Below are 18,347 nucleotides of genomic sequence, written 5' to 3' on the forward strand. Positions count from 1 at the left end.
TCAGGTAACCCGTGGCACAGAGGAACGCTGCGAACCAGAACCACGGAGGGCCACTTAAGTCAGGACTGCAACTCACCTCCGACCTGGGGCTCCTGTCCTCGGGTAGGCTGGGCGTTCTGCCCCCGCCCTCCTGAATGACGACATCATGTTTAGGGTTGAGTCGCTGCATAAAAAGCAGCCTAGGGGCAGCCAGGATCCCTCACAGCCTACGTGCACGCCTTGGTCCCAGGCTACGTGCACGCTGTGCTGGTGTGTGCCCCTGCCGCCAGCTCTGAGCACCTCACAGCCCCAGAGCGGGTGGCAGCTTCAGGTCGCCGCCGCCGGGACAAAGATGTCCCATCGCAGCCTGTGCGCGACTGCTGTCCTCCTGCTGGTGGTCCTAAAGGAGCAGCCTTCCAGCTCAGCCCCACTGAACGGTAAAGTTTCTGCTTGCCTTTTAAAAGAAGAGTCCTGTGCACCCAGCCACGCCTGGGCAGAAGGATTTCCTGACAGGCTCTGGCAAGATAAAAGATAAAATAAAATCACTACTGAGGGAGCAAGGGAGGAGCTGTGTGCCTAGCACATTTTTCAAGAAAGGATGCTCACTCTTCGTTTGGGATGCACGGTTTGCCGAGGTTGCTTGGTTGCCTTCTTAATGGAGCTTGGTGCGCAGTTAGCGTTACTCGCTTGCCTCTTCTCTGAGCACCAGTAGCTCTGGAGATGGGGCTTGGAAACTTGTGAGCTACGATCCCGGAACCACGTGCAGAGTGCTGAGAAGTGACTGTCTTCCTGAGTGCTGCGATCCGATCTGATCTGCAAGCTGGGGAGTCAGGGATCCGCAGAGCTCTCAGAGGCAGTTAACCAGTGGGCTTCATCCCTATGTCAGAGGGATAACTTAGCCTATCCTTCATCATTGCCGCTTCCCTAGAGGACTCCACTACCCTGAACCTCCATGTTTGCACACGTGCCCCCCTTATTTCTAATTGGAATAAGGGGCTGAAACTCAAAGGGCAAGGGTGTTGAGGGTGGGTGCTGCGTAGGGAGGGTGCCAGGTTGAGCTGGGAAGAGCAAACTGAATTGTGGGCTCCCATCCAAAGCCTGGTTAATTAACTCCTTTGGAACAAGAAAAAGGAAAGCAAGCTTTAGCTTGCCTCTCCCTGCAGCTACTTTTCTTGAGGAGAACGTGGTGACTAGGTCCTGCTTGTGTCAGTGAGCCATCCATTGTGGTGATGCTTGTGGGTGTACGGTTTCTGGGTTGGAACATTTATTGAAGGGAGCAAGAGTGACCATAATGACTGAAAGACAAAACAAAACAAAACAAGCAGGCAAACAAACAAACAACTCCCCCTGGCTAGGCAGCCCAGAGGGAGCACTGGTCCTGCTCAGCGGTGTCAGAGCTCTGCACTCTTTCCCCTTGGAGTCCGCTGTACCTGTGGGCAACAGCTCAGACCCTCACTCAGTCTTCATTGACTGACCGGCTGGCAGGGTCTTCCTACTGTCACCTTCCCCGTGCAGTCAGGAAGAAGCAGAATGTGTGTGTGTGGGGGGGGGGGAAGTCCCACAAAAGTGGGGATCAATTTTGAAAACTGCTACCTTTGGCCAACTGCTAACTCTCAAGAAGTCTCTGGAGACTGGAGTTTACCAGAGTCCTTTTAGTGCCCAGCACCTGACATAAAGGAGACGACTCTCCATGGATCTTTTCTTGCAAGTTTGGGGCTCCCCCTGGCAGCTGCTCCCCACTCTCCTCTTTGTTGCGCCCCCTTCCTGTCCTCCTCATTCTCCGAACTGTGTTAGGGGGAACTCGCAGGAAAGCCACACTTTCACCTCACACTGAGCAGTTTTAGCTACCTCTAGGTTTTAAGCTTTTCTGCTGATATTTACTGGGCCGCTTTCTTGACTGCCTCAGGGGATAAAGTCAAACAAAACCCGCTGAGATGGACAAAAGGCCACCTAATCCAAGGCTCAGGCTGGAGGGTTAGCTGAGTAAGGGGGTCAAAGTGTGCTCTGCTTGATACTGGAGGGTGGTGGTGGTGGTGGTGGTGGTGGAATTTGTCATAGTTGGCACTAATACATGCCCAAGAAAAGCCCTTGGTCCAGGGGCAAGAGGATCACTAGGTGAAGTTGAAGACTTTCTGGAGATAGTGGAGCTCTTTGTTGCTATGGCTGAGGGCTGTTTCAGTGAGCCTGCTCTGCCCAAACTCAACAGCGGAGAGCCCGACAAGCTCTTGCTGCCTGGATATAGCATCATCAGCCCCTGAAGCTGCTAACACCCAAGGCAGGAAGCCGCCAGGGCAGGACCCTGAACCCCTGCCCTCAGGGCATCTCCCTGCCCAGTGCCAGCCAGGTTTGCAGGTTCCAACAGGCACTGCTGAGCTGCCCAAATCCAGCCTTTTTTTTTTTTTTTGAAAGTCAGTGGTTCGGTTCTAGGAAGAACTTGACCCTTCCTATGCCCACCCCGATCCCACGCCTGCGTTGTTTGGGAAGCTCCTGAAAGTCATGGGGTACAGAAGAGAAGCGCTGAGACTCTTGGTAGGCACATGGTCTGTGACAGACCACTTTACATCACCTGTGAAGACTCAATTCTTCTCTTCCAAGATAGGATGTCAATAAATAGCGCTTAAATCTACAAAATGCAAACGAGGACAATACAAACATGTTTTCTAAAGGTATGGAGGAAATACTCAGAGAATTATTTAAAAGAATCCAAAATGGTTGTCCTAGGAAGCAAGAAAAAGGCCAGGGACTTCCAGAGGGTTAATGTTTGTTAAAAAGCCTCGAAGAGCCATCTGACTCTAAACTGTGTGCAGATGTCTCGTTTGATCAAAATTACCAATTAACTTCGAAAATTAAAAACAGAATTAACACACAGAGAAAGCCTGTCTTGGAAAAAAAAAACAAAATAGAGAATAAGTAAAATAAAATTAACACAGAGGCAAAGAAATGAAGCAAGGAAGCACTAGCAACAAGGAGGCGGGGGAAGAGACGAAATCAATGTTAAAAAGAAAGAAATAAAAAGGCGAGGTGCTCTTTTAGCTTTCAGAAACCACCATGGGCTTGAGGAGGAAATTCCTGCCCATGGTGAGCAGCCAGATCCCCAACACTACACTTTACAGAAAAGAGGATCCAGGTTCTCAGCCTTATTCCTCCAACCACAGAGACACCCTGAGATGCTGGGAGAGAGAGGTGCTCGGGAGCTATACTGCCCCCTACTTGCATGTGTCAGGGAGACACGGGCATCTCAGTTTGAGGGTCACTATGTTCTTCCAGAGGGAAGGTGAGGGTGGGCAGTCTGGATGACAAGAGCAGAGTCCTGCAGCAACTGTTTAAAAGTGTCATTTGTTGTAGGAACGGAGGAGGGCCTGTGTGGTGTGAGAGGTGTGGAGTGGGAGGCGGTGGGCAGTTTGGCTTATATTCCTGGCAGAATTCTCCTCCATATTCCTGCCACTGCTGGCACTGTAACTCCGATGAGGATGCAGCTCCTTTGGGGGAAACATCTTCCATTTGTAGGTCGTTTTCCGCTCTCTGGGTAAGGCTGTAAAGAGGCTGTGAGTGGGGAAAAGCAAGAGGCCAAATGGTGTTTCCAGCAGGGGAGGGGTTAGAATGCCTGGGTGTCTGCCTGTCTCACTGTGAAGAGTCCACCATCGCCCGGTACACAAGGTGTCCACGGGAAGAGGGAAGAGAGGGTGAGAGAGCCTCCACTGAGCCAACACTTTGATTGCCTTGGAGTCTCAAGTCACTACTAGGAATTCCCTGTCCAGTTAGTAATGTTTGGCCTTTCTAAGATGTCTGGGGAGGGGTCACATCCATTCCAGAAATCCCCGCACTGAGTCCACCTGTGCCTCCCCCCGCCCCCAAACTCTCCATCCTGAGCTCTGTGTGAAGCATAGCTCCAAGGAGTCATGGTTCTGGCTCCAAGCCACAAGTTCTTTTTCTTTCTTTTTTTTTTTTTTTTTTCAGTTTTTCGAGACAGAATCTCTCTGTGTTAGCCGTGGCTGTCCTGGACTTGCTTTGTAGACCAGGCTGGCCTCGAACTTGCAGCAATCTGCCTGCCTCTGCCTCCCGAGTGCTGGGATTAAAGGCGTGCGCCACCACATCTGGCGCTACAAGTTCTTATTTGGGGTCATTGACTTCCTTTTCCGTCTCAACCATTTGAAAACTAAATGTGGGGTATCTTCCTCGCCTCCTTTAGTTCCATTGTATTGTACTAATTTCTTTCCTCTGTTTTTTACAGGATCCAAGTGGACCTATGTTGGTAAGTAGCGATTTTAAATATTTATATATATTAGGAGATGAATGTATTTAATAAGAAACCCAGAAACTTGGTGGAGGTTATTTGGGGCATGGGAGTAGTTGGGGAAAGCTGGGCTGGTGTTGTTGGAAGAAAAGACGCGTCATGAGAGAAGGTTCCTTCGTGAGAGCTACGTTCTGCATTTTCCTAAGGCAGAAAGCCTGCAGTAGGTACTTGGACTGTGAAACTCGGGATTAAGACTCCCAAATTCCGGGAAGGATTTCTCCCAGACCTCCAGCCGCAGGGTCCCTGGCAGGACTTGTACCTTAACAACAAACAAAGAAGAAAGGACTCCTTTCTGGAAGGTTGGCTCAGGCCCTAGAACTTACCCTGTAAGTGTAGCTGAAATTAACTTCTTGTGGCCATGTTGTTAGCAAGCTGTGGAGGTAGGGATTGTGGGGAGTCCTCAAGTCAAGAGGGAGGTTTGTCTTATGTGAAACACAGTCCAGGGCGCCTTGTGGGACTGAGCCAAGAGCATATTAGCCAGCCTGACCAGCCTGCAAGACAGTTGGCAGGGCTATGTTGTTGCAGTGAGCTGGCAATGTCACTACTAGCTGGAGTAGGAACAGGAAGGCAGACACCTGGCCCTCTGGCCAGTGCAAAGAAGTTAGTGATATTTTTGATATGGACAGAGTCATGGAGGCTGCACAAGATGCGGCCCAGAAGTGACCTCGCTGGCTCTGGTGGGTGAAGAAAGCAGAGGTGTCCTGCCAGCGCAAAAGCTAGGAGGTGCAGTGGCTCTGGGTGGTGGCAGTCAAGGAAGTTGATTCTGAGAGCCGGAGCACACCGTAGGGAAGTCTGACCTTGGTGTGCAGAGATTGGGTCTGGAATGTTTGGGCAGCCCTGGAAGCATAGGAAAGTCACACTCTCCCAGGCCAAGCCTCCGGGCACTCTGCACCCCGCCCCCCAGCACTACATAGCTCCACTGTTACTAACGTCCTTTATGTACTTATTATGTGCGAGGAACGTTACCAGGTGGGTGGGTAATTAGAAGGGCATGCTGAGCTCTGGAGCCGGGAATTACTAACGTTCATAACTCAAAGCAGGACATAACAGGCAGCATCAGCAAATGGCAAATGAACAGTCCAGTGCTCTGATGGTCAGAGGGCAGATCCAGGCCGGAAAGGTTGAGAGGCCTCCTGAAGGAACCAGGTTTCCACCTAGGCCTTGGGTGGGATGAGAGGATTGAGCAAGGCGGGAGAAGCAGTGCTGGTGCAGCTGCCAAGGGCATCACGTGGGCAGAGAGGGGAGGCTGAACAAGCCGGAATCTGAAGGAAGTGCACGGAGAAGGGTTTATAGAAGAGCCATGGGTTTGGCGGTAGGAGAGAACTGGCTGGCAGAGGAGGCCCGGAAGTTCCACGCTGTCCTGCACTTAGTGGGCAGGGCAGGGGGCACATCTGGGTTTTAGGAAGAGTCTCCGGTGGACAGAGGGGAGACAGGAAAGTTCTGGACCTTTGTGAGAATGGTTCTGTTCCCTGTCTAGCACCTAGCTTACAAAAGAGCATGGCGAGAGTCCACCAGAGGAAGAATGGACAGAGGGGTTGCGGGGCCCCTCAGACAGGCTCCCTGTCTCTGCCTCTGTCTCTGTCTGTATTTGGGCCCTCTAGCCTTCACTTTCCCCATCTGCAACCCTGGGTGTGGAGTTGTCTAGATTGTTGTTGCCCAGACTACATCTAGGTGTCAACTACATTAGAGTCTTCTGGAATGCTTCCTGAAAATTCAGGCTTCGGGTCTCAGCCTGGATGTAAGGAGGAACCAGAGAAGCCTGTATTTTTAAAAGCATCCCTCAAGATACAGTATCATTTATTTACTTATCTCTGCTGTGCTGAGGATCTAACTCGGGGCCTCTAGAACAGTGCTTCTCAACCTGTAGGTCACGACCCCTTTGAAGAGGTCAAATGACCCTTTCACAGGGGTTACATATCAGATGATCCCGCACACTTTTAAAGGACCATGTGGAGACCCTTCCCAAGATCCTTCTAGACAGAGAGTTAGTGCTAACTTGCCCCTCCCAGGCTCCCTGCATCCCTGCCTCAGCCCCCCTCCTCTCCCCTCCCCGCCTCTCAGCCCCCACCCCCACCACAGCCTTTGAGCAGAATGAGGTGGGAACACAGAACAGTCACAACAGTCTGCAGCTTCAGACAGCGTTGCTCTAGGAAGGGCTTCTTTGTGTAGCCATGCGGCCTGGCCCAGGACTGCTCTTCCTGACCGCTAGCCCTGGACAGACTCTGCCATCTGCATTGTGCAGTTAGAATGGCTCCGTGATGAGGACAGAGGGGGAGATCTGATGATACGTGGCAAGAGCATTGGCCAAGCTAGCCTTTGCTTTCGGTGTTTTGAGTCAGGGTCTCTTCTCAGCCCCCGGCTGGGCCGGGAAACTCAGTCTGCAGCTGAGGATGGCACTGAATCCCCGTTCTCCTGCCTCTGCTCCTGGAGAAGTGGGATGGCAGGCGTGTGCTACCATGTCCAACTTATGTGTCACCGGGATTAAACTTGGGGCTTTGTGCTTGTGCGCTGCCAACTGGGCTACAAAACCCAGCCCAGAATCTGGTTTCCATCACTGGTGCATAGTCATCCCTCGGTGGGGATGTGCGCGGGAGGACAGAAAGAGGGCAGCTCAGGAGGCAACAGGTTCAGGCCGGCAGCTGGCAGCTGGCACCCGTGCCCAGAATGACACAGGCAGACAGCAGGCCCTGTCGGTGCTGGAAGGAAGCAGTTCTCAGCAGTAAGGGCTGAGCAGACCAGTGCTGTGTGCTGGTTCCCCCAGGGTCCAGGACCCAGCACACAGCTACACCGAACCACGTTGCTCCAGGGTTCCCGTCGCGTGATGCACAAGGTAGAACTTCTAGAAGTATATGGAGGAATAATTCTACTGCTGTCCCTGGCTTTGAGCCACCATATTAACTTCACGGTGGATCTCCATATACAAGACTATCTTCCTGCCAAGGTGGGCCAAGCCCTGTCCCTTCTCTGTTCCTGGGCTGGCTTTAGAATTTTCAAGGACTTGATTATGAAAAAGGAAAGGCGAGCATCACCATTTTAAGCCAGTGCCGCCCAGTCAGCCCTGCAGAGCTGTACACTTCACCTGCTCAGCTGCTGAGTGGCTGGTTTGCAAGTCAGCCTGTCATGTGAGCGGAGGACAAACTCCAGCTGCCTAAAGCAGATCTGGGGCTGAAAGTCAGAAGACTCGGGGTCCTGGGGGTGGTGAGGAGGAAGCGACTGGAAAGTGGCAGCACAGGTATCTGAGTATATTCAGTTCCTTGACATGGGTGCTGCGGTCAGTTTATGAAAATTCACCAAGCTGTTGGCTTATGATATGCTTACTTGCATATACATTAGATTCAATGCAAAAAGTGGAAGTTTCCAGCTAGCTAGCAGAGTCATTTTCCCCTGATAGTCAGGGTCTGCTAGTCTCTCTCTCTCTTTCTCTCTCTCTCTCTCTCTCTCAAGATTTATTTTATTATTATGTATACAGTGCTGTCTGCTTGTTTACCTGCAGAGGGCACCAGGTTACAATATAGATGGTTGTGAGTCACCACATGGTTGCTGGGAATTGAACTCAGGACCTTTGGAAGAGCAGGCAGTGCTCTTAACCACTGAGCTATCTTTCCAGCCCCACTGCTAGTCTTATGTCAAGGAAATAACAACAGAAGCTCCACTGTGGGCCAGAGAGATGGCTTTGGTGGGCAAAGGTGCTTATGGCCAAGCCTGACAACCCGAGTTTGCTCAGGTGGGCCCCACATGACGCAATGAGAGAACTTCCGCAAGTTGTTTTTCTAACCTCTGTAGGTGCACTATGGCACACGTATGAGCACGCTCACGCACGCCTGCACACACACATGTGTGTACACACACACACACACACAATCCAGTGTGTGTAGCCAAAAAGTAGAGTAACCAAAAAAGAGTGTCAGTGTTGGAAATAATGACCCAGAGCGGAGAATGGCCATGGCACCAGGGACATTTGTTTAATTGTCTGCAGATCTGAGCTAGCTTAGAAGGAGAGTCAGGCAATTAAGATGAACCTTAAAGACACCATGGTGTTGGGAAACACGGACACCAAGGCCTCCCCTGCAGAGTCCCACTGCTCTGCAAGTCCTCACCCCACAGAGCATCTGTAAGGCTAGCCTCTCCACCTTGACATGTGGGATTTGGGATCAGTGGGGGCTTGACTGTGTTGGGGGGTCGATGGTCCAGCCCAGGATAGCTTGGGCAGCTTTGGCTTGGGGAAGATTTGTGTACCCCAGGCACTGCTCTGCCTTCCCAACACTGCTGTCCTTTCCCTAAGGCTCTGTTCCTCCCACGCACAGTGGATTCTCCAGCCTGAAGAATTTCCTTTGTAGGGCTGGGGGGATAGCCCACTCAGTAAACTGAGCACCGCACAAGCATGAAGACCCGTGTTCTATGCCCAGCAGCCACAGAAGACAGTGACACATTTGTAATCCAAGTCCCGAGGAGACAGACAGGCAGATTTCTGGCCAGCTAGCCTAGATTAACTGGTTAACCCCAGGTTCCAGTGAGAGATCTTGTCTCAAAAAACTAAGCTTAACAGAGTCTAAGGAAGGACCGTCAAGACTGACCCTGGCCTCTATATCCATGTGCACACACTTGTGCATGCTTATCCTGTGTGTGCGCGCACACACACACACACACACACACTTGAGGAAATCAGGCTGGGATCCTCCATAGTGGCAGACGTCATGGTCACATCCTTCACGTCCTCCAGGCCCTGCCTCCACGTGCCCTCTGCCTGCCTCTGCTGGAGCACAAAGCTGCTGCCAACACATGTGCCCCAGGGCCCTGCACACTCTCTTTAGGCCCTTCTTAGACTTTAAGACCCAGAAATGGAACGCAGGAAGGGAGGCTGGGAAGCAAACTTTACTTTCTACCCTAAAGCTGAGATGGAGCCCCACCCCCAAACTACAGTAATAAGAGCAAGGGCCGGAAATGGCAGCTGGGGGCACACACAATTACAAGGAAGATTTAATTAAGGGGGTACATGTCTTTCACCAGCGTCCCACAGCTGCTGTCCTGAGCATGAATAAGAAGCCCAAAGTACTCTTCGGAGATCTGGAAAAAGGCAGACATGTTTTTCCTATTAGAGAACTGAACCTTGGCCCTGTGTCGGGGGATTTCCCTGAGGCTAGCAATCTGACCCACTCTCATTTATTAAATCTGGGCTCCAGGCCCAGTTACTGCTAATTAAAGCCGTGACACGCAGGGTCTGTTGGGATGTGGTGTGGTCTGCCTGCTTGCGACGGTCCTCGTCTTTCCTGGCTGGCTGAATTGGGGTTTGAGGGTTGTCCTGGACGCCCTTGGTCTGCAGCTTCCCAGATTCCTGCGTCATAGGGACTGCAGCTGGCCTTACCAGCCAAGTGAGAGGACAGAGGCAGCAGCGTTCCTACAGTTGGGTGTGATGATGGTGGGTGGGCAGATTTGTAGAAAACTGGGACGTAGAAGTTGGAGACCCCAGAAGCAGGCAGGCCTTGGGCATATCCACTTAGGCTACTTTCTGGCTGGCTGGTGTTAGGAAAGTAGCTTGATTGCTCTGCACCCAGCTCCTTAGCTATAAAACTAGGAGTGATAGCAGCAAGCTCAGTGTGTCTCGAAGCACGGTCCTCGAAGAACACCATCAGCGTCCGTGACTGTTACATAGGCAGTATCTTGCCCCTGCCCCTGGGCCTACCCACTAAGCAGGAACTATTTGGGTAGGTCTAGCTGTGATTTTAGCAAACCCTTTGTATACGTCTAGTGTCTACTCAGATTTGAGAGCCACCCTGGGCTTCCTAGGGCTGTGGTGAGGATCAAAGAAGATAATCCATGGAAAGAAAGCCATGTCCTTGCACCCAGTGCACCCATGTGGTATCTCTCTCTGAACTATGGTTTGTATAGCCAGTGGATATCCCTTTATATCTATATTATATCTGATTAAACAGAAGACATTTGAGAATTAGACAAAACACACAGGACCCTCCCAGTCCAGAGTGCTCTTTCTGGCTCTGTCCTTCAGACCAGGGTGAAGATGGATCTAATTTCCTGGTACTTTCTTAGCAACCAGACACCATGAATCTGCCCGCACATCCAAGGTCACTTCAACCACGCACCAGTTTCCCAGGAAGCAGACCCCATTCTGGGTGTCTGAGCCTAAGAATGAAAACAAACTTGGCATGGGGACTGTTGGGGCTCCGAGCTGCATATGCCTAGGTCCGTGCAGGATCTTCATGGCTAGAGAAGAGGCCACTCATGGTTCCCTAGGCCACTGACAAAACTTAGCTTTAAACTGGCAAAAGAGCTGAATTCACAGCTGGTGTGTGTGTGTGTGTGTGTGTGTGTGTGTGTGTGTGTGTGTGCACATGTGTGTGCTTGTGTGTGTGTGTGAGCTCCAGGCAGGCACTACTAGGTCTGTTTTCTATGAACATGCCATTGTGACAAAATATCTAAGAAAAGCACTTAAAAAAAAAAAAAAAGAAAGAAAAGACAGACAGACAGACAGACAGACAGGGTCTTAGTGTGTAGCTCTGGTTGGTATTGAACTTGCTATGTAGACCAGGCTGGCTTTGGATTCACAGGGACCTCCCCCTCCTTGCCTCTACCTCTCAAGCACTGGGATTAAGGGTGTGTATTAGCACACCTGGCAAGTAAAACAACAGAGGCAAGTTTTTATTTGTTTGTTTATGTTTTTGTTTCGCAGCTTTCACCAGCTGTCTTCCTTGCTCTGGGCCTGCATGAGACAGGACAGCACATGGTATCATGAGAGAGAGGGCATGCTGGGGAGCAGGGCTCCTAACCTCATTGCAGTCAGGGAGTGAAGAGGCAGGGACACCCACATATCTCCTTCACAGACCCTCCCCTAGTAGCCTTCTTCTACCAGTCACTCCCACCCCCTGATGGCCCATTGAGCTATGAACACCCTGACAGCTTACTCTACTGAAATTATTGTCCTGATGAGCCAGTCACCTTTCTGTAGCAACACATAGCAATTGGGGACCAGACCTTCAATACATGAGCCTGTGGGGGACATGCCAAATCCAAACCACAACAGCAGAGAAGGGAATGGCTCACAGAATGCTGTAGAAACACCCACAGCCTCTGAGGAGGACAGGCCCTCTTTCCTGATCACTTACTGGCTTCCTCTGCCAGGCTGCCCTGCAGTGAAGGAGCCATGGAGCCCCAGGCAGACTTTTCCCGGGCAGCATCTCCGGACATAGATAGAGTGAATAAACGCACCTGCCACGGACAAAGGCCCAGTGTTATTGGTTCCTGAGTCTCTACCTTCCCCACATTTTAGCATTTCTGAAACCAAGACAGATCTTTCTGAGACAAGAGTCTCACTATGTATCCCAGGTTGCCTGGAAGGGTGCCATTCTTCTGCCTCAGCCTGCGGAGTGCTGGGGTTAGAGGTACGCACCACCTTTGAGGGTGGATCTAGTCATCAGTGGCATCTAAACCGCGAACAAACGGTAGCTGTTTCTCAAATCTTCACTAAGAAACAGTGCCCTGCATGCTAGGAATATGCAGAAAAGTGCAGAAAGAATTAACTTCAATAAATGGTGAAAACAGAAGGTCAAAGGATGAGAAAGGGAGCGGCTGTCCACACTGCTCACAGCATCTAAGAAGGACAAGGACTCCCTCGATTTTGAATATAGCTCTACCCAGCTTCGCCATCAGTTCACAGCTCAGGCACTCAGGGAGCGCTGCGTAAGTAAGGAAAGTACTTTCAGCAATATGATTTATGTGCCCTTTCAGTTTACAGAGGTAACCCTTTACAGAGCAAGCTTTCCGGGTCCCTGCCCGTCATCTGATTTATGCCAACCAGGAAGGAACAAATCTCGGCTGCCACCTCCTTGTGTCTATAAAGTTTTGACTCAGGATTGGGATAACTCCAAGTCAGATGGCTCTGTTTAGACCATCCTTACCTTTTACAGTGCTTTTTGCAATCCTTAGCATGTGACTCAGTCAGCTGTGGGACCTCTGGGCGGAATGGGGAAGGCCCGTGCAGTTCTCATAGGGACACGTGCAGATTCCATATCACACAGGCCTGCTGTTCCTCACTCCATGACACACGGCCAAGTAGAAGTGCCTCCGGCTTGGCTCATTGTACGCAAGCTTGACCTTAGCCAGTGAGACCTGGTGCTTGTGAGGAGTAGCCCCTCCTTGACGGCTGTGTGAGAAATGGAGAAAGATAAAGAGGTGACACTTTGGTTGTGTGACAAAGATGTTTTGTAGCACGTCACTGTTTCTCTGCTTGGCTTTAGTTACTAGGAAGGCCAGAGACAAACTGTAGTTCCAACTTGATTATAAATGTCTATTTTTATCTTTTTTCTTTTTTCTTTTTTTGAGACAGGGACTAATGTATGCCAGGCTGTCCCCAGACTCAGTCTATAACTGAGAATGACCTTGAATTTCTGAGCTTGTCCTTGCCACCTTCCAAGTGCTGGGGTTACATGTGTGCACTACCACGCCTGGTTTTATGCAGTGCTGGGGTTACAGGTGTGCACTGCCACACCTGGTTTTATGCAGTGCTGGGGATTAAACCCGGGACTTTGTGCATGCTGAGTGAGCCACTAGCCAACTGAGTTATGCCCCCAGCCAACTTTTGTTTGGTTTTAAGAAATTAATGCATTAGTGAGCTGGCTACAATTTAATAACCAAAGCCCAGAGGGTTAAACACACCTAAGAGGATCAGTTTACACAATACTGCAAACATTCACTCAGTGAACAGCAAGTGCCAAACATTGGGCTGAGAAAACAGACAAGCATTATGCCCAACTCTGTCATGGCACTAGCAACCTGGAGAGTCAGCAAGTTATAGGTTCCTAAGGCCCAGAGCAGAAAGCTCCCACCTGGAGTCTCGAGGAAAGGCTTAGGGCAGTGGTTCTCAACCTCCCTAGTGCTGCGACCTTTTATACAGTTCCTTGTGTTGTGGTGACCCTCACCCATAAGATCATTTGCTACTTCGTAACTAATTTTCTACTGTTGTGAGTCATAGTGTAAATAATATAAATAGAATGTAAATCTGATATGTAGCCCCCGTGAAGGGGTCACGACCCACGCGCTGAGAACCACTGGATTAGGGGCCGTACACTGAGGCAACATGGGCTGAGCCATGAAGGTCATGTAAGAGCCAAGGAAGGGCACTGGGGACAGAGCGACAACCTGTACAACAGTCAGTGAAGAACGAAGGACCTTGGAGACGGAGGAGCCCTCCCTCAGCCAGCTAAGGAGGCAGCAGGGAGCTGCTACTAGAATGTTCTAAGTAGAAGATTCCCGTGAGGGGGAAGCTTTGAGGAAGTTTGGCTGTGGGATGAAGAGCGGACGGGGTGGGAAACACTGGCAGGGGAGATCCGGGAACGGCAACACAACCGTGGGCCTGCTGGAGTGGACGGCTGATGGTGTCGCCTGCCGTGGGGGACCGCCGTTCTCGGCTCGGCTTCCGTGAGGGCGCAGATAGGCACCCCGACTGTCACTGTTGCCTGATAGGGCCCTAAGGTAGAATGAGGGAGAGGGGGTGCAGATGTATCCATCCCAACATCACCCCCATTTACAAGCAAGGCCAAGGAAACAGAGTGGCGAGTGGCCACAGCAGAGCAAAGAGGCCTTGCACCGCTAGACTCGGTTCTCCTGACTCTCGCCTGAATCACTTCCCCAGGCATTTGGCAATGGCTGCTTAATGCCAGGGGGTGTCTTACATGACACATCATGCCACAGGGGAAATGCAGGGATTGAAAATAAAGTAGACAGTGTAGACTTGTCAGAGACAAATCACACCAAGTTAACCCGCTTTTCTTCTCCTTGACTGGATAAAAGGCTTGGTGGTTAAGGAAAACACAATAGGCTAATACCTGCTGATATAAACAAAAGATTTGATAGAGCTCACTGTGGCGTGCTCGTGGGAAATGTGGCTCCGACTGGTGTGACTGCTCCAAGGAGAAACCAGTGGCATCTAAGTCACCACTGTCACTCTCGGCATCTGGGGAAGAGATGCAGCTTCCTCTGGGATCAATCCTGAGGCAGTGCTCTGTCCTGAGACCTTGAGACTGCAACAGGTGGCGGAGGAGGGCTGTGGCGGGGATGGGAGCAGAGTGCTGTGCGGGAGTGAAGAGGCACGCCCACCCACGCCCCAGTCTACTCAGAGGGGGCCTCCTAGTTTGTTGCTGTGTTGCCTGTGCGCAACTTCACACATTGCTGGCCTCCATCTTAAGGTCTCTCCTCCACTGGCGGTTCCCTGAGTGTCCCCATTGTTGATATATCATGGGCAAGGAGACCTGGAAGGTTCTTAGCTCTAAATGGATATCTGGCAGAGGAGCTGAAAAACCACAGGGTTTGAACACAATCCTTGCACGTAACTGCCTCCAGAAGTGCAGGTCCCTGCCTCATGAACTTAGTGACCATCAGTGAGGACCTTTTGCCCCAGGGGCAGCTTGTGATCTGGAGATTGCTGTGTTATTCTTGGGCCTTTGAGTGATAATGAGTTGGTGAGGGGCCCAGCAAGGCCAGGAGGAGAGTTACTAGGAGGGGGATGTGATCATGTGTTGAAGGAGGTATCCTCCCTCCCCCTGGGGGCTGCCTCGGTGGGGGAGGGGGGTTGCCTTTGTTGGGGAGGGGGCCTGCAGTGACGACTCAGGAAACATGACTGTATGGACACAGCTCTGTGATTCAGAAAAGGCACCGAGGGGAACGTGACACTCGATCTAGGATGGTAAGGTTTCAAAGGCTACATGATTCTGGAGTGAAATCCAACGCCACTGCACACTAGATGTAAAACAAGACCCACAAGGAACCGTAGATGTCTTTTAGGGCAGAGCCTACTGTGAACGGTTGGAAAGTAGGCCCTAAATCTGGGAGGGGAAGGACCATATAGCTTCAGTTCTGAAAGGCCTGAGCTCCAGTCAAACAGTTCAGCTTGTTTAGCCCGTTCTGAAGTGGCTGCCCGTGGGACAGCTGTTGCTTCCTGTATTCTGTCAGCAATGCTCTGAGGATCAAAGAATTCTGAGAGGTCTCCTAGCTAGTGCAGCTGTGAGTGGCAGCCTGGGCAGATGGGTCTTTGGTTTCCCCGCTGTGCTTCATACCTTTGGGAAAGACTATTGGAGCAGTCTCTGAGCAAGTGTTATCAAGTAGAACCATCAAAACACCATTTCTTTCCATAAAGGGAAAATGGAGGGAGCAGTTTTACTTACACACACACACACACACACACACACACACACACACACACACACACACACACACACGCTCTAGGTTAGCTATTAGAAAGGACTTCCTCATTGTGAAACCTACTAAGCGCTCGATCGGCCTTCAGAGGCCATGCTGACTTCACCTTAGCTCAAACTCCACTCTGGGGAAGGAAAGAAAGTGCACATCTTTCTGTTTGTTTGTTTGAGACAGGGTCTTAAGTAGTAATCCCGGTGACCTTTAGCATGCTAGGCAGTCAAGGCTGACCTTGAACTCCTGATCCTCCTGTCTTGACTTCCCAAGTCTTGAGATTACAAGCGTGTGCCACCACACCTGGTTGTCTGTGGCACTGGGGACTGAACGCAGGGCTTCCTGTGAGCTAATCACCCTCGCTACATGCCAGCTCAAGTTGATGTCTTATGTACAATCCCCACTTTTTCTCATTTCTGAGCTCCCCAGGCACTGAGTAATGGGCTGTTTTATTATGTCACAACCCCTTCCATTGCTGTTTGTCCCACCTAGCTCTCATCCATCCCATAGGCTTTATCTCCTGGACACCTCTGACCACCTCCCAGACTGTTGAGAGGTTGCTGTGGTGGAGAACAAGGGCTCCCATAGTTTCTAGCTGAGCCTTGTTAGTCACTGGGTATGTGAGTAACTGTATGCCTCAGCTAGGGTTGCTATTGCTGGGATGAAACACCACGACCAAAAAGCAAGTTGGAGAGGAAAGGGTTTATTTGGCTTACACTTTCAAATCACTGTTTATTATCGATGGAAGTCAGGAGATGAACACAACTGAGACAGGAACCTGGAGGCAGGAGCTGATGCAGAGGCCATGGAGGGGTGCTACTGACTGGCTTGCTTCTCGTTGGCTTGCTCATCTTCTTTATAGAACCCAGGACCACCAGCCGAGGGATGGCACCACCCTCCCCACCAAGCAGTAATTAAGAAAAGGCCACACAGCTGGACCTAATGGAGGCATTTTCTTTTTACAATTTACTTTGAGGTTTCCTCCTCTCAAGTGGCTTTAGCCTGTGTCAACTCGACATCAAACTATCCTGCACACCGTGTTATTCCATCTTTCTGAGCTCACTTACCTTATCTACTAGGTGAGAGCAAGGTGCCTGTGTTATAGGCTAAGCTATGCAAATGGAAATCACTCAGAACTGGGGTCCAGCCCTCAACTGTTCTTGAGAATTAAGTTGCACAAGAGCATGCCTCAGTCTTTTGCCAGCATGTTCCCTGTGGCTGCTTTTTATGCCACAACAGCAGAACTGGATTTCAACAGAGACTTTGTATAACTTGCAAAGCTGGGCATTCTCCTGATGTAACTTTTTTGTAGGAAAAGTTAGTCAACGCCTTATCAAGGAGTTGCCCAGGGCGTAGTCAATGATCAGCGAATCATGGTTTTGTACAAAGAATCTGAAACCCAGTAGGTCTTGGAGTTTAAGAAATTTTAAATAGAAAACTGACTCCTACAAACTGTCTTCTGAAAGCCTTACTCACATCACGGCATGCATACACACGCTCTCTCTCTCTCTTCCCTCCTCCTCCTCCTCCTCCTCCTCCTCCTCCTCTTCCTTCTTCTACTTCTTCTTCTTCTTCTTCTTCTTCTTCTTCTTCTTCTTCTTCTTCTTCTTCTTCTTCTTCTCTCTCTCTCTCTCTCTCTCTCTCTCTCTCTCTCTCTCTCTCTCACAAAGAAAAGGTGTGGAGAGGAATCCAGAATAGACCATTTTGTCAGTGTTCCCTGAGGGTGACCACTGTGGCAGGGAACAATGCCATTCTGTTACAGGTACCAGCCTTGGGCTGCAGTCCCTGAGGCCAGACTCCTGGCCACCTTTCTGCCCATGATGACTGACAGAAAGAGTATCCACTCCCTTCAAGAAAATGTCCTCTGTGGGTGATATCTGGTCCCTCTTTCCCTGTCCCCTGGTGGGACAAACACAGTTTTCTAGTCCAGGGCTTTTGAGCGTCTGCATGACTGAGCTTTGCAGGGGGATAGCTCTGTCACAGAGTGGTCCTGTGCCTTGCAGGATGCTTCCCAGCATGCCTGGCCTCTGTCCAGTAGATGCTGACAGCATGCCCCTACTTGTGATAGCCAACAATGTCTCTATACATTGCTAAATATTCCCCAGGGGGCAAATTACTCCAACTGAAAATCACTGGGCTTAGTTTAAGATAACACCACAGGTGAGGCAACAAGAAGTGGGTCCAGCGCAGATTAAGTTCATGTTTAGAAAAGCAGGGTTCTGTGCAAGGACATAGAGCCAGTGTGCACCAATTGGTCCTGTTGTTCCATTCAATAGCATGCTGGGGGCTCAGCTCCACTCTGCAGCTGATGCTGCGCATCGTCTGAGAACCTGGCTGGCTTCTGCCCCTGTGTAGCTTCTTCCTCTTCCCCCTTCCTTCTCTTCTCTTAGGCAGGGGATTGGACCCAAGGCCTGTGTATGCGAGGCAAGCACTCTATCATGAGCTACAGCTTCAGTTAAGAGAAGGGTTTAGTGTGTGTGTGTGTGTGTGTGTGTATGTGTGTGTGTGTGTATTGACCCACATGTAGGTGTGTGTGTGTAAATCAGAGATCAACACTGCATATTTTCCTGTCACTTTCCTATCAATCATCTACCCATCCATCTATCCATCCATCCACCCACCTCCAACCATCTTTCTTCTTTCTTTCTTTCTTCCTTCCTTCCTTCCTTTTTTCTTTCTTTTCAAGACAGAGTCTCTTATTGACTTGGAGCTCACAGATTCAGCTAGACTGGTTGGCCAAGGAGTTCCAGGAAGCTGCCTGCCTGTCCCACCTTGGCACTGGGGCTACAGACGCACATCAGCGAGCCTGACATTTACACTGGCCTTCGGGATCTGAACTCGGGTCCCCATGTTGCATGGCAAGCATTTTACTGACCGA

At 50.6% G+C, this 18,347-nt stretch overlaps 1 protein-coding gene across 3 annotated transcripts in view; it reads left to right on the forward strand.

The window, feature by feature from the left end:
- Window positions 1–276: 276 nt before the first annotated feature.
- Ca12 (carbonic anhydrase 12) overlaps window positions 277–18,347 on the forward strand; it is a 52,653-nt gene continuing 34,582 nt past the window's right edge. For all 3 annotated transcript variants that reach the window (XM_051156697.1, XM_051156698.1, XM_051156699.1), the window contains exons 1-2: window positions 277–416; window positions 4,211–4,231. In XM_051156697.1, coding sequence (XP_051012654.1) covers window positions 332–416; window positions 4,211–4,231 — 106 coding nt within the window. In that variant the 5' untranslated portion in view covers window positions 277–331. The remainder of the gene's footprint in view (window positions 417–4,210; window positions 4,232–18,347) is intronic.

This window comes from Acomys russatus, chromosome 14, assembly GCF_903995435.1.
Source record: "Acomys russatus chromosome 14, mAcoRus1.1, whole genome shotgun sequence".
In the NCBI taxonomy this organism is placed as follows: Eukaryota; Metazoa; Chordata; class Mammalia; order Rodentia; family Muridae; genus Acomys; species Acomys russatus.